The sequence below is a fragment of the Malurus melanocephalus genome, unplaced genomic scaffold, assembly GCF_030028575.1.
Source record: "Malurus melanocephalus ecotype Western Australia unplaced genomic scaffold, MMel_1.1 scaffold_868, whole genome shotgun sequence".
Lineage (NCBI taxonomy): Eukaryota > Metazoa > Chordata > Aves > Passeriformes > Maluridae > Malurus > Malurus melanocephalus.
Genome location: NW_026624100.1, coordinates 33250 through 47967, shown reverse-complemented (window position 1 = coordinate 47967; position 14718 = coordinate 33250). Strand labels below are relative to the sequence as shown.

At 46.5% G+C, this 14718-nt stretch overlaps 2 protein-coding genes across 2 annotated transcripts in view; both read right to left on the bottom strand.

The window, feature by feature from the left end:
* Positions 1-885, bottom strand: part of LOC130585342 (opsin-5-like) — a gene marked incomplete at its 3' end in the record, with an annotated part of 5589 nt that extends 4704 nt beyond the window's left edge. Inside the window, exon 1 of the mRNA XM_057385792.1 lies at positions 732-885. Coding sequence (XP_057241775.1) covers positions 732-800 — 69 coding nt within the window. The remainder of the gene's footprint in view (positions 1-731) is intronic.
* A 6765-nt stretch (positions 886-7650) lies between these two features.
* The window catches only part of SPATA2 (spermatogenesis associated 2), a 9342-nt gene continuing 2274 nt past the window's right edge, over positions 7651-14718 (bottom strand). Inside the window, exons 2-3 of the mRNA XM_057385797.1 lie at positions 12739-13164; positions 7651-11408 (exon numbers count right to left, since the gene is read on the bottom strand). Coding sequence (XP_057241780.1) covers positions 10155-11408; positions 12739-13056 — 1572 coding nt within the window. The 5' untranslated portion in view covers positions 13057-13164 and the 3' untranslated portion in view covers positions 7651-10154. The remainder of the gene's footprint in view (positions 11409-12738; positions 13165-14718) is intronic.

The following is a 14718-nucleotide window of genomic DNA, read 5'->3' as shown; positions in this document are numbered from 1 at the left end:
CAGCGCCTCACCTCACCCGGAGGAGCCTCCGGCTCTGCGCGCTCCGTTCCCCGAGCAGGAACTCAACGGGGCTCCGCGGTTCCGCCGCTCGCTCAGCACCGCCGCGGCGGACAGCTCCGCTGGGCAGCGCTCTGTCCGTCTGTCCCTCTGTCCGTCCCTCTGTCCGTCCTGCCCGCGCTCTGTCCGCACCGCACCGCGCTCTGTCCGTCCGTCTGTCCGTCCGCACCGCGTTCTGTCCCTCCCACACCGCGCTCTGTCCGCCCCGCGCTCTGTCCGTCTGCACCGCGCTCTGTCCGTCCGTTTGTCCGTCCGTCTGTCCGTCCGCACCGCGCTCTGTCCGTCTGCACCGCGCTCTGTCCGTCCGTTTGTCCGTCCGTCTGTCCGTCCGCACCGTGCTCTGTCCGTCCGCACCGCGTTCTGTCCCTCCCGCACCGCGCTCTGTCCGTCCGTCTGTCCGTCCGCCCGCGGCGCTGGGGAGTCTCAGGGGCGCTGTCCCCACGGTCGGGAGAGCCCCGCTCTGCAGCTCAGCCCAGGTACGGGTATCCCTTTCCCCGCTTCCCCACCCCACTGATCTTCGGAGCCGCGATTTTCACAGCAAGAGAAACTGAGGCACCAAGAGTGTGTTTTAAAGCAGCGCTGAGGGCCCTCAGCATCCCCAGGCTCGTTTTTTCCTCTGCTCATTTTTACCACCCCCTCTCCTCTGCTCCACAGAAGTCAGGCTGGTCACTCACCTGTCCCTGCAGACCCGGCTGCCCACTGGGCAGGACCCCGTGGGGGGCTCTGAGATGCTCCAAGGACATGCTCGGAGTGACACTGGGGACGAGGAGCTGCGTGGGGATCGTTCCAGGAGTGACAGTGGGGACGAGGAGCTGCGTGGGGATCGTTCCAGGAGTGACAGTGGGGACGAGGAGCTGTCTGGGGATCGTTCCAGAAGTGACAGTGGGGACCAGGAGCTGCCTGGGGATCCTTCCACGGAGTCTGTTGCCCGTGGGAGCTGGGTTTTGTTTCTCACCCAAAGCGTTTGATCCGTCTCTGCTTGGCAAAACACAAGTCACAACCATCACTTAATTTTGTTAATACCCTCCACACCAAGAGCTTTCCTCTGGTTGCCAGTAAGAAATGGGGACAATATCCAAAATCCTAATATTCATTTTTATAACTCCAAATACTGTCAGAACTGATGGTCAGCTTGGATTCAAGTACTTACATTTGCTTCAGAAAGGAAATTGAAAGCAGGAGAAATTCACAGCAACAGCCTCATGTACATGTGTGAAAGAGGCTTCACGAGAATCATTTATGGACTGACCAGCTATGTAAATAGATACACACTGAGATTGTTATAARCTGTTGTTTGTGTTCCAGACATACAAAAGGCCTCAGCCAAGTCTGAGGYCCCATTGTGCATCCTCTCCACATGGCCAGAGTTAACCCAAAATCCCAACATCCACCAGGGAATGTGCCCCACATTCTCCCTCTCACCTGCAATGGACCTGAGGGATCTTGTTCAGTGACACCCCAGGGACAGAGAGTCCTCAACAGAGTCACAAGCTCACAGGAGCAGCAGCACTTCCCACTGCACATTGTGCTGCCAGCACTTACTAAACTTTGTGGGCACATTTGCACAGTTGCATTATTCCTTTAGCACAGTTTCCTTGGCAAACAGACTCCATCTCTGTCTTTCCTCAGCAGCATCACTCCCTCCCAGCACCACYTCACTGATCTGCCCTTCTCACCTCTGGTTTGGAAGAGGGACTGAAGTCTTTGTGATAATTTAGTTCCTGCTTGGTTTGGGAGCTGTCTGAGGTGAGGAAGCTCAGCAGAGCACGGAGCAGACACAGATCCCAATTTCCTGCCTCCCTTCTTGTCTGCAGGAGTTTGCTCAGAAGAGATGGAGGAGTCAGGGGTTGTGGAGGTGATGGGGCAGGAAACCAAACCTGCAGGAAACCAAACCTGCAGGAAACCAAACCTGCAGGAAACCAAAGCTGCAGGACACGAAGCTCCATAGGCTTGGCTGTCCACAGAACAGCTTTTGCTTCTTAAGCCTAAGCACCTGGAGAGCTGTGCTCAAGCCCAGCCCAGCACACTTTCAACACTGCTTTTCATGGCAGAGGCCAAGGCACAGAGAGTCTTCAAAGGAGCCCTTTTGACCTGGGATTTAACCAAAAGATTGTCTTTTAGAAACCAGTATTGGCCTGGAGCATAATTCTTTGCTGTGAATCCTACAGATATTGGAGTAGTCTTTGTTATCTCAAGTATCTAATTTTGTTTTCCAAGCTCTCCCTTATTCTTCCAGCAGCTGGAACATCTCCTTTAACAATGCAGAGTTSCAGACCTAGGAGCAAGCATTCCAAATTCCACCTCTGAAATGAAACTTACGGACTCTTTTTCTTACAAAGAACTTGAAAATGAAAGCAAAAAAGAAAATCAGATTACTGTGGCTCTTCAGAATCTGTATCTGGGCTCTTCTTCGGCCAAAGGAAGCTGAAGGGGAAGAAGATGCACACASGGGTTTTGTGCCCATGCCAGATCTGCCTGCTCTGCCCCAGCTCTCTCCTGCTCCCCAGCTGCTCCCTGGGATGTGGTGTCACTTCTGCACCAGCTGAGCAAGGGACAGTGCTCTGTGGTGTCCGTGCCCAGCCTCAGACCAGCATTTCTGAATTCCAGATGGTGGCAGAAACCTGAAACTCCTATCCCTCATACCTGAAACTCCTATCCCTCATATCCATTGCCAGAGAGGAAACTGCTCCAGCTCACAGCTCTTTACAGCCAGGATAAGAGCTGGGCTCCGTGAGCAAAGGTCCCTGTGTGTCACGGGGTTATCCCAAAGGAACAGCCGTGCTCACATCAAAGAGCAAATCCAGCCCAGCCCTGGCCTGTGCTGTCTCCTCCACGCCCCACCCCTGCCTGCTGTGCCCAACAAACACCTCTGGGCTCCCACCACACTCGGGACCCTTCAGACCCCACAAAACCTCAGCAGGGAGCAGCCAGATCCACCAAACACAGCACAGGGAAACTCGGGGCAGTGCAGCCTCACTTGTATTTCAGGAAAACATGTGGAAGATTTATTTCCACTAAAAATYCATCAATTTAAATAGAACTTTAGCTAGACCTTCAAATTTCTTCTAATTAACAGTCCCTTTGAAATCTATGAACTTTCTTTGCTGCTGCCTAGCTTTTCTGCATTAGACTATAAAAATGGTATTTCAAGGAAAAGTCGCTTTTGTGTGTGGTAATCAGACACCAGTTCATTATCAGGCTCAATATTYAAGCCAATTTTCGCTCCTCTTCTCTGAAGGACTGTCAGGCCAATAACTTTCTCCCCTTATCTTCCTACTCATTCCACTTCTTGGCACTGGTGTAATTGCTTTCCCACATTTCTTCACTCCACGGTTTGACARTTTTTAATGAACCTTCCACACCGTGGTTTTATCTAGCATTAATTCTGTCCCCTCACTKCCTCTCCCTGCTGCACGTTTGACCAGGCTGCAATCAGTCTTTGTTTGTGGAATAAAGCTGTGATTACAAAACAGTGATGGTGGCTCCCTAAGCAGCTCCGAGCCCCAGGCAGGACTCAAACTGGACATTTTCCCAAGCACAAACCCACTCAGAAACCCCTTTGCTTGCTGGCAACAAACACAACTGGAAATGAGACTCCTTTTGATGAAGATGCTTCTGAGGAGAGCTGCTGTCAGTGCTTCAGGGAGAACAACTCCAGCAGGAGCAGGGTGAGATCTGAACATCCTGCAGCACCACGTTCAGGGAGAGAAATGGAGGAACTGGGACATGACTTTCATCCTGACAGCAAAGGTGTCTGCTGCCAGTCAATGAATCTCCTTGTGACTTCAAGCTTTGTTGGGGAAAAAAAAGACAAATTCTAAGTGCCATGGAAATAAAAATATCCCATCACTTCATATTACCCTGTCACTCTGAACAATGCACTGCTTGGTTTTGGGACCACTTCTCACATGTCCATCTGATTTCTGAGTAGAAACCMACAGTGCTGAGTGCTGACACAAAAATCACAGCCCCTGGCCATTATCTAGTCATATGGAAAATATTCCACTGAGGAAATAACGTCCTTCACTGGAGAGCCTGAGTGATAAGCTGCAGGCASAAAAAGCAGAATCAAATCAGTGTCAAACCCACATTCACTCCAAAGACATGTGAGCATCTTACTTGTGCACAGTAAAAGTCATTTTGCCAACAGGCTTTGAGACTGTTGAAAAGCAGGAAGTACAACAAAAAGGGGACAAAACGGATTTTTACATCATGCACTGAGATGTACCAGAAGATGCCAACAGCCTGTGCTGAGATGCAGACCTGGAACAGGCAGGAGGCAGAACACARTGATTATACCTGAGCTGGTACTACAGCAGGGATATTTCTGTTTTACCCTGCCCAGCAGAGTTCTTGGTGGCAGAATCCTGTAGGGTTTGCACTTGTGCAGCTGTGTGTTGCTTCCTGGGTCTCCCATCTTTCTTTACCCCAAATCAGGTTTTTAGACCTCACGGTGTTTYGGCGCATCTCAAAAATTCTTCCTCAGCTTCTCCTTGCACTGCTGAGCCCCTGCAGAGCAAGACCARCACACAGCAGGTCCCAGAGGTGTCTGGGCCATTGCAACATTAAACAGGTCGTATTTTAAACTGGGACCCCTGAACCAGGGAGTAAGGAATTAACCCCAGCTCTCTGGCAAAAGATCTACAGTAAAGACAGATCTGCACCAAAAGCTTTGAGTTACCAATATCTGAATACTGCACCTACTTCCATTGTGAAGGGAAGCTCTTGGACAGGAGCATCCTTTGATTCAGCAGCMCATAATGCTCACTGTAGTACATACAGCAGCACAGTTCTCATGCTCTATTTCACAGCATTACAAATGAGCTGTTCTCYGAGCAGGAGAAATCTTCATATCAAAGATTCAAACACCACAGGCTTCSATGAAGCTGTCAAAAGGGATTATTTTAATTTTTGATATGCTTCTAAGTAGTCCAAGACTTTACACGTCACAATAGAATGTGAATCAGACTTTGATTCCTGAAGGAGGCAGAAGTCTCCAGAAGAGTCCAGGTGAAGGGAGGTTTGGAACACTGCACGTGGCAGACTCTTGCCAGAGCCCAGCAGTGATCCACAGAGGAGGGAATGCATTTCAAATGACTCTGTGCAGCAGCTGTACATAAATCTGCTCTCAGCTGGCAGAGCTGATCTCCCTGACCTGAGTGGGGTCACAAAGCACACACGGGCAGTGCCCGGCCCAGAGTGGCACCCATGGGCTCCACCAGAGCACACCCATACACCCATCCCCTTCCTGCCATCAGCCCCAGAGTGGCACCCATGGACTGCCCCAGGACACAAACACCCCACACTCATTCCCTTCCTGCCATCAGCATCAGCCCTCACAGGAACTTGTGCCATCGGGCTCTGAAGAATGAGAATTCACTCACAGCAGAAGGTGCAACAGCAGCTGCTCTAARAGGGCTTTTACTCCTCCAGGAGAGCAGAGCGTGGGGAATGAAGCCCCTCTCCCCCACTGTCCCCAAAAAAGGAGAAGCAGAACATATGCACACAGCCCACTGATTTCTGCTGAGGTGGCCCAAAGCCAGCAAAGTGTAAAGCAGCCTGGAACAGCTCTGAAAGCACATCTCAATTAATGCCGTGGGAAACAATGTACAGACATTTGCATTTCTAGGGCCAGGAACAAAGTATACAGCAAAATGAGTTGGAAATGGCATTCTCTGCTCAGTGCACATCCCAGAACCAAGAAATGAACCTTCATCAGTGCTTCCCAGGGTAACTGAGCTCCTGGGGAGGTGTTTCACAGCAGCACTGGGTGACCCCTCAAGGCACAAAGGCAGGAGGAGGAGGAGGAGGAGGAGGAGGAGGAGGAGGAAGAGGAAAAGGAGGAGGAGGAGGAGGAGGAAAAGGCCTCCTCTCCATCCCAGACTGCCCTGTTTGTATCACTCATCACTGCTGCCATGTAAATAAGCTGTTCCTCCTCACACTTGCTGGATGGCAGCATCTCTCCTCGTTAACAGTTCATTTATGAGTTTGGGCTTTACACACCTGCAATGATGGAGTCACACCACAGCAAAGGCAGCTCACCAAACTGCCCATGCTTTAGAAAATTCCAGGTAAGGCAGTTAAACTGGAGCACCTTGACACAAAGCTACAGAGCAGATTTTACTTACTTTGGGAGAAAGCAGCATTTTTCCACTAAGGAATTGATGAGCAGTTGTGGGTTGATTTTTCTTTCTCTTTTTTTAAAGCAGGTTGATGATGAAAAATCTCAGAACAGTATGACTATCATGAGAATGATTCTAAAGCAGGAAGCATGACAGCCACACACCCACAGCAGCAGAAGCAGCTGCCACACACAAGTTACCAGGGCTGCTCCTGCACCCCTCACAGCCACTGCAGCTCTGACAGTCCCCAGTGCTGAGACCTGCCCATGCAGAATTAACTCAAAGCCCAGATAACACAGGAAAAACTCATGGGAGGCATTACCCACATCCTCATCTCAAAGCAGGAACTGAGTGTGATAAAGCCCAGCTTGAGCAGAAGCTCCAGAATCACCACCACTGACATTCAGGATTTGCAGAAAGATCCCATCAATACAAAGCCCAAGTCAGCTGCTGCTGAGATGCCACTCCCAGATCAAGCTAGAATGCCTAATTCACTGATTTCAGAGCCAAACTGGTACATCAAGAGTCACCTCCTGCTTTTCTCCCAGTCTCTCTGGCCGTGTATTAATGATTACCATGCTCAGATTCCTCCTGTTTCTAAACAAACACTGGAAAGACGAATCTTTTCCCCTAAAAAGATTCTACAGCACAATTAGCAATGGGTACTAAATGCTTGTAACCCACAGTGATCTTCCAGAACATAACTCTAAGGAGCTGTCAGTTCAAACCATCAAACCTAAACTACTTAGCAGTGTATGGAACCTTTAAGCTTCTGTTGAAAGCCAAAGAGGCAGCAAACAAGCTTACAGGTCTGTAATCAGAGATGTCAGACAGCAAGACAGCTTGAAGGCTTGTTTTATATGCACCAGAGATAGGGCAGCTCAAGAGGATCAGAGTGTGAGGCAAGATTTCCTGCAAGGATATCCCAGTTACCTGGAGCCTGATTTTTATAATCCTCCCAGGTACTTCCAGTAACCACAAGGGATCATAAAAGACTTGTGGGAAAGGCACTTCAGGCATTTCAGCATTCACCTGACATGCTTTAACACAAGGAACAAACAAAAAGAATGATCTAGTTTGGAACGTAAGRAATTATCCTGCTAGCAGGATGCAAAAAGAGGCAGAAGGCCTAACTGAAGAGCCAAAATGTACCTCAGCAGTATCACACATCTTCTGGGAGATGCAGCTTCCCTCAGGAAGCTTGTTTGGCATGAGCCATGGAGAGCCAAGGCTGGGATCCATGGAGTTATCTCCACGTTCTATCCCCTGCTGCAGCTGCCCGAGCGGCTCCCATGCTCCAGGAACACTGAGTCATGCTCTAAGGCTGCAAAAGAAAGGATTTCAGAGGCTGAACATCCTGCACAGAGCACCCCCAGGTCAGGAAACAGAGCCCAGCACAGACCCTCTGCCCCAAACCCCCAGAACACCAACCCCCCATGCAAAGGCACTGAACAGACAGCTACATGCACACTCCACTTTAAGAAAAGAGTTAAGCCTTTTCTTAAAGGCCTCTTTATTTTTGAATTCCTTCAAAACATAAATTAAACAAATCAGATGCAAAACACCTGCATTTTAAATTCGCATATATTTTACTGTATCAATCACAGCAACCTCATACAGTAAGATACACAAAAATAGAGCATGGGATCACTTCAATTCAACACAGGTTTGTACTACAGGATTCCATGACATATATACAGAGGACTTTTCTTTTTCAGAGCAGGAATAGCCCCTGCTCTGGTCACCGTAAAAATTACGTGGCATCACAGTTTTAGTTATTCACTGTAGTGTGAGGAGCCATATGGAAACTGAACTGGTGAACTRGAAGGTACACTGTAGAGCAGCCCAACAGGCATGACACTGCAGAARGTGAACAAAACCCAAATAACCACCRAAAGGAAAACCACCCTTAGACTGCATTTTAATAGTAAAATTGTTTTTAAATTCTTCACTATATACATAACGTATCTACATTTGTGTCATATTTATATATATATATATTTATAAAAAACATACAAGATTGAAAACCTTAAAATAATTCACTTAAACAATATTCACCCCAACCTTCAGGGTCAGCAAGGCAGTACTTGCCCTTGACATTATGTTCAGTTGCAGTCCCTTATTCAGAATTTCCCTGATTGTTAAACACAGGCCGTTCACTTTGTTCTTAGTGCAAACTGGACAGTAACTCACTGTTCTCAGCCHGCTGTAAGACCCACATTTCATCTTATTTCCACAATGCTTCTGACACCCAGTTATGGCTAAAATTATTTTAGATATTTTACAACATTAGCCTATATAATTTTCCCCTCTACCTACCTGAAGCCCTCCCCCCACCCAAAAAAAATGTAAGACAAACAATCATTCATGCATGTTTCTGTCACACAGGGATGATGGACATTGAAGTTGAGAAGCCTAGACTCTAACAGTGATTAAAAACCCCAAAGTGAATCATTTCAGTGCAAAGTGGACTACATAGTTTACATCTCAGCTAGATTTCTTTACAGATATTTTAAACACATTTAATTCTGCACATCAGATTAGGTTGCCTGATACTTTGTGCTAASTAGCTATAGTTGGAATAAGGGAGTTAGGATTCTTAGGGGTTTTCTTTTAATAAAAAACTAAAGTCTATTCATAACCAGGTGGTGTTTGGGGTCCAACTGTACAGAGCCCAAGGAGTCCTGGTTCTCAGCCAGGGCTCCCAAGAGACAAGGGTTATTATCTGATTCACATCCATAAGTGATGGGGTCACTTGAACAGSAGTCACAATGAGCTCTGATTTTTAACCAGGCCAGTGCTTTACTTGCTGGACTACACTACAGACTTGGCAGTGAATTTGGAAGCAAGCAGAACATTGATACTTACAATTTCCATAACCACAAAGAAAAAGCGTGCACTGAGAGCAAAATCCTGCAATTCTTAGACAAGACTCCACTCAGGTGAGTGGCAGCCTTATCAGAGAGAAAAAAAAAAATGTCAGATTCAAACCCAAGGATTGATCAGAGCCAAGAACATCATTCTGCCACAGGGGCTATAAGCTATGAAATACAGTACAAGGAAAAACAAAAGATCACCTGAACAAATAACCCAGAAAGACTTCATAGTTATAATGATTCTACCACTTTTAAGAACTCAACATATTAAATATTTATTAAAAATAAACTGTTTCCAAATCACCTATTTACAGTACAAAGAACAGTACTTAAAACATGTGCAACAGAAAGAGAATGGATACTCATCTGAGAGGACAATACTCCAGGCATCATCTGAGTGACACAGATACAGGATCTCCTCTTTAAGATACCACACAGTGAAACCCACAAGGATGATGTTGGCAACACGGAAAATAAAGCACATATTGTCCAGATTCAGGGTAGAGAAGCTCCAGATAAACAACCGGGAGAGAAGGGGAGAAGGAAGAAACAAAGACAAAAGGAAGAGATGCCATGGTGTTTGCATTTTGGAGATCAAGAAATGCAGACACACGTCAAAAAATAGTCCTTGTTGGCAAAACAAGCCATTCACCTATTTCCTGCACATTTTGAAGTCATACTTTATCAAAAACTGGCAGTGCTTTCATTGCTCACAGAAAATGAGAATCTTAATTGACTTTATTTTCAAACCCTGCCTGGTTTTATTTGGGYAAGATATGATATAATAGGAAGATGTGACGTCACTTTTTAAAAATACAACAGCTGCCAAATTTTAAGAAAATATGTGCTCTCCTCCCCCTTCTAAGTTGAAAAGCAATGATCATTTAGGAGTTACCTAAATTATAGCAGCATGAAATCTAATGGATCTGCAGCATCTGTGAAGCCACAAAAATCAACAACTGGCACCTGATCACCGAACCATGGTTCCAAGTATCTGGACATGTGATTTTGGTAAGAGGTCAGTGTGGAGTCAGAACATGAGTTAGGATAGCCCTTTCCTCTCCCCCTTCCCTTCCCTTGCCAAGCAGACTGGCCCAGTCTATCTGTAGACCACGTGGGACAGCTGGGATGATTTATAGTTTAACTGGTTGTTGGGCAGGAACCTGTGCAGGTCACTCTTCCTGCAGCACGGGTCGTAGTAGTAAGCGTTGAGACAAGTGTCACACGACACCTTGGAGCAGAASGTGCACGTGTTGGCGGCTCCGGAGCGGTTGCAGAAGCCACAGCGGGACGTGCCCGAAGGCCTGGATTTGGAACTGAACTGAGCAGCTCTGTCTTGGCTCTGAGTCTGGGATGTGTACTGAGATTTCTCCCTCAGAGCTGACGCAGGGGACAAACCATCGCTCGGCAGAGCTTTGATTGAGTAGGAGCTCTGCTTCACCGCTGGGTACTCCTGCCTGGAGCTGAACAGATTGTCACACTTCTGGCAAACTGAAGTGCCACAAGGTATGCCACAGTTCTGGCACTTGGAGGAAGATGTCTCTTTGGCTAGGTGGGTGCGTTTGTGGTAAACGGGGTTGGCATCACTTTTTAACAGCCATACGTCAGGCTTAATAGCGTCTTGTCTTTTAAAATTTAACACACTTCTAGAATCGGGTTCGGTATATAAATCCAAGTCCTCTTGAGCAGAAAAATAGGAGCTGTAAGGGACATTTGTTCTTAGCATGCCATTGTGATGAGATGAAGTTGGCAAGTATTCGTCAGAACAGCCGTGTGGGGAGCTGGACATGGTCAGCAGAGAGGGCGACGGACGGATAATTTCATCTTTAATGTCATCTTCTGCATCGACCAAAATGGGCTCCTTCCTGAGACTCAGCGAGCTCATCAGAGGTGGTTTCTTGCTTTCCCAATAACTATCGTAGGTATCAACAGACTTGGAAGGCTTGCTCACCTTTGGCTTGAAGTAGTCCTTGGAGGCACGYTCGCTGGCCGATTTCTGCAGCACCATGCGTGCCATGGATGTGTTCAGGGTCTCCTTGCACTCCAGGCGCCGCTTCATGGCCTCAGARCAGCCTCTCACATCCTCACTGCTGTTCTTGCGCTCGTTGATGACATCRATCTCAGAATAACCCTTATCCTTCACTTGCAAGTGGATTTCCAGCAGCTGCTCACATTCCACTTTGGCCAAAAAGAGCTCAAATGAAATCATTTTCACTTGRATGGCATCGACCTGCTCTTTGAGCTTGAACATTGTCCCCAGTTCTTGGACATAGCCCATGTAGTTCAGAATCTGCCTCACGTCATCTTCGGTTAGAGCAGACTTCACATAATAAACAAAGGGTCCAGTGTAGGTCTAAGGGGGATGGGGGGGAATAAGAAGAAAAGTAGGTTACAAATTCAGTGGTGGATTAGATGCTCAGATAATTCAATGGCAGAGACCATAYAATTAAACAGAATAATAACAACTCAGAACACATGCAACTGCCTTGGCAAGATGAGCTCCATTTCTGCATCCCTCCTGCTCAGCAGACGGAAATTCCACATGAAGCAAACTCAAAGTAGGAGAGTTTTCATTCAATTTAAAATCCTGATTAGCATAATGTCTCCCCTRGTGTTTTAAATCACTCTGCTCTCCACTGACATTAACTTCTATGCATACCAGACATGTTTGCATTTACAGAAAGTTTACCATGAAAGGCAAAAAAGCCAGGATTTTGGGAACTGCCCCACCCAGGGACAAACTGCAGCTAACAGCAACTCAGAATTAGAGGAGTGACAAACTCCAATTCAGCTTAAAATATACTTGAGTTACACACTTTTCTTTGTGTACTGTTACTATATAGTTTCAAATGTCAGGTTTACTTATTATTAGTTAAAAAACTTACACTAAAAGAGCCCCAAAAGCAAAGATATGAGTTTTCTGCAAGCTGAAGTGCCCTCAGCATCTGGCACGCCTGAGGGATGTGCTCAGCCCAGTTCAGCCAGTTCTGAGTGCAGGCAGGAGCACTCTGCCCATCCCAGGTAAAAGATAAAAGATAAAACAAAACCAGCAGAGAACTCCCAAAGTGACCTCCAGCAGTGAGCTCYCACTTTTCTCTCTGGGAACCTGCCTTAGGGAGACACATTTGAAAGCACCTTAAAATCAAAACTTCATGCATTGAGAACTGACAAGCAGGTTAAAGATATTCTGAAAACAATCCTTTTGCAGAAGTTCTTTCACCATTATTGTACAACTTGTGGAACCTCAGCAAAACATCCACTTGAACCATGCACTGGGTTTAACACTTGTGGCCGGACAAATCAAACCCTCAGTGAGCTTAAATCCAGCCTGGACACTCACCACAGTGAAAGCCTCTCCTAGCAGAAATAAAATAGTGCAGAGGGGAGGTTGAACAACAACCTAAAATAAGCTCTTCTACTTTATACACATCCTGATTACAGACAGTGTTTGTATTTCTGCTCTCGGGATACTCTCACCAGCACAAACTTCACACTTTTACAGAGAAACTTTCCTAAGGCTTCTGTTTGCCARCTGTATATAGAGACAGATACACATATATATATAGATATATGTAAAATGGAAAAAAAAAAAAGAAGAAGCCTTTAAAGGAAATGCATTAAATGTGTTCACAGAAAGAAAAATAAATCATATTCTTACTATGGCTACATAAGAAATGTCTTACCTTAATGTTTTTAAACTCCTTTTTCCAGGGGTACAGAAAGAGATTAATTCCAACTGTCTCGAGCATGTTGAACGCATTATGGAGACAATGTAAACTTGAGGATTTCACAGATCTCAGGGAGTTTTCAGCCATCTCGTAAAATTTGATCAACCGGAATCTATAAAAGGGATCAATTTTGGGAAGGCAAAGTAAGGCTGCCGCCGCCACTCGCAAGTACTCATCGTTAATAGGACGCTGCTTGTTCTCAGAGGCATTCAGTTTGCATTCGTGGAACTGTACATACTTCCGAAATAAATCGTCTTTATATTTTGTATCCATTGAAATCAGTTTTTCCCTCGCGCTGGGGGCAGCTACCTCATGTCTTTCATGGTTATTTGGCAGCAGGTCGGGTATCTGGCATTAAGAATCTCCAGCAATGCAAGTGTCCTGGAACAAAAAGTGAAAACAAAGACAAGTCACCCCAGGTGAACACATCCCAGATGTCCTCAGCACCTCCCTGCCCCTTGGGAGAGCCAGCTCCCAGAGCAGCAGCTCCCTCCGAGCCTCTGCAGGACTCTGAAAAAGCACAGAAATGCCACTGTCCTGCTTCCCACTGCCACTGCCCCCTTGTTTGCCAGGTCCCTGCCCAAATCAGCACCATGAGCTGACACTGAACTGAGAGCTTGGAACAGACTCCAGCCTGCACTGAGGCTTCCCTGCAACTCACTGCAAAAAACTGCAACGAGAAAGAGGAGTTTTTATAGTCTCTTCTTCGTATTTTATTTTGGCCTTTCAGCTCACCCAACTTACACAAACATTATTTCAAACAGCCGCTGGCGGGGATTTTGCCCTTATTTTTTCACCCCTGCACAGTAACATAAMGATTTTAAAAAGTCCCACAGAAGTTTCATTTTGCTCATCTAGTGAAAGCAYCTGCTTTTTGCTCCCCTTCCTGTGGCACAGGACTGTCCCTAGGCTGRGCAGATTTACTGACTTTGTCTTTGGATTKYYAACATTTTCTATCTTTTGACAGRCAYTGAYATTSCTCCTGTGCTGGGGCAGCTCTGCAGCCACCCCAGAGGAGCCACCCCCGACTGCTGCAAACCACAGCCCAAATTCCATCTCAGTGCTGGCACCTACAAACATGACTGGGATCTTTTTGGCAAAAAGCCTACACCTGCCACCTTCAGCTGCTTTATGGGAACTGAGTAAAACCGTTTTTGTGTTTCCATCATGTATGCTTTTGTTTGCAGGGATAGTTGTTTTTATGGATATGCTGATCTACATTTTCACTGCATTGAGCTGAATTTGATGGTGACAAAAGAATCTTCCAAATGCTGCTTTACCAGCACCAAGGTAATTAACAGCCAGCAGACTCCATCTGGAATGCCTGAGGAACTTGTGATCAAAAAGCAGACTACAGTTTTTTGGTTTTTATATAAAAAGACAAACCAGCTCTTGACCCAAGAGGAGATGGGAGAAATCAGTGCACTGTTTAAGATGCAGTCAGTCTCWATCAGCACTTCAAAATAAACTTTTCACCCAGCATTAATTGCAGCTACTAGAACACTGATCAACACTCCCGTTAAAGGGAAATCACTGTTAAAAGCAAGATCAACTGAATGAAAGAAGCCAAAACACAAAATACCCACAGCCAAGAGGTCAGAGAAACAAACAACAAAACCAGTTGGCAGTTGGCATTCCTKGATGAAGGGCTGTGCTCAGTGCCAGCCCCTTGTGGGGAAAGTTAAGCAGTTCTGCTTCAAGGCACACGCGCTCCTGTCAAGAGACAGACTGTGAATCACAGGAAATGTGGAGTGCTAAATTAACATCTGAGCAGAAGGGCCAGGAGCAGTCCCTTCCCTCTCCTCGTTCCTCCGCAAGTTGKGCAGGATGAAGGCTGTGGATGAAGACAGCAGAGTCTGTTCCTTGGCAGGAAGAGCTGCACTGGAGAATTGCAGGGAGAGATCTGTGTCTGACACATCAGCAAAACACCCCCAG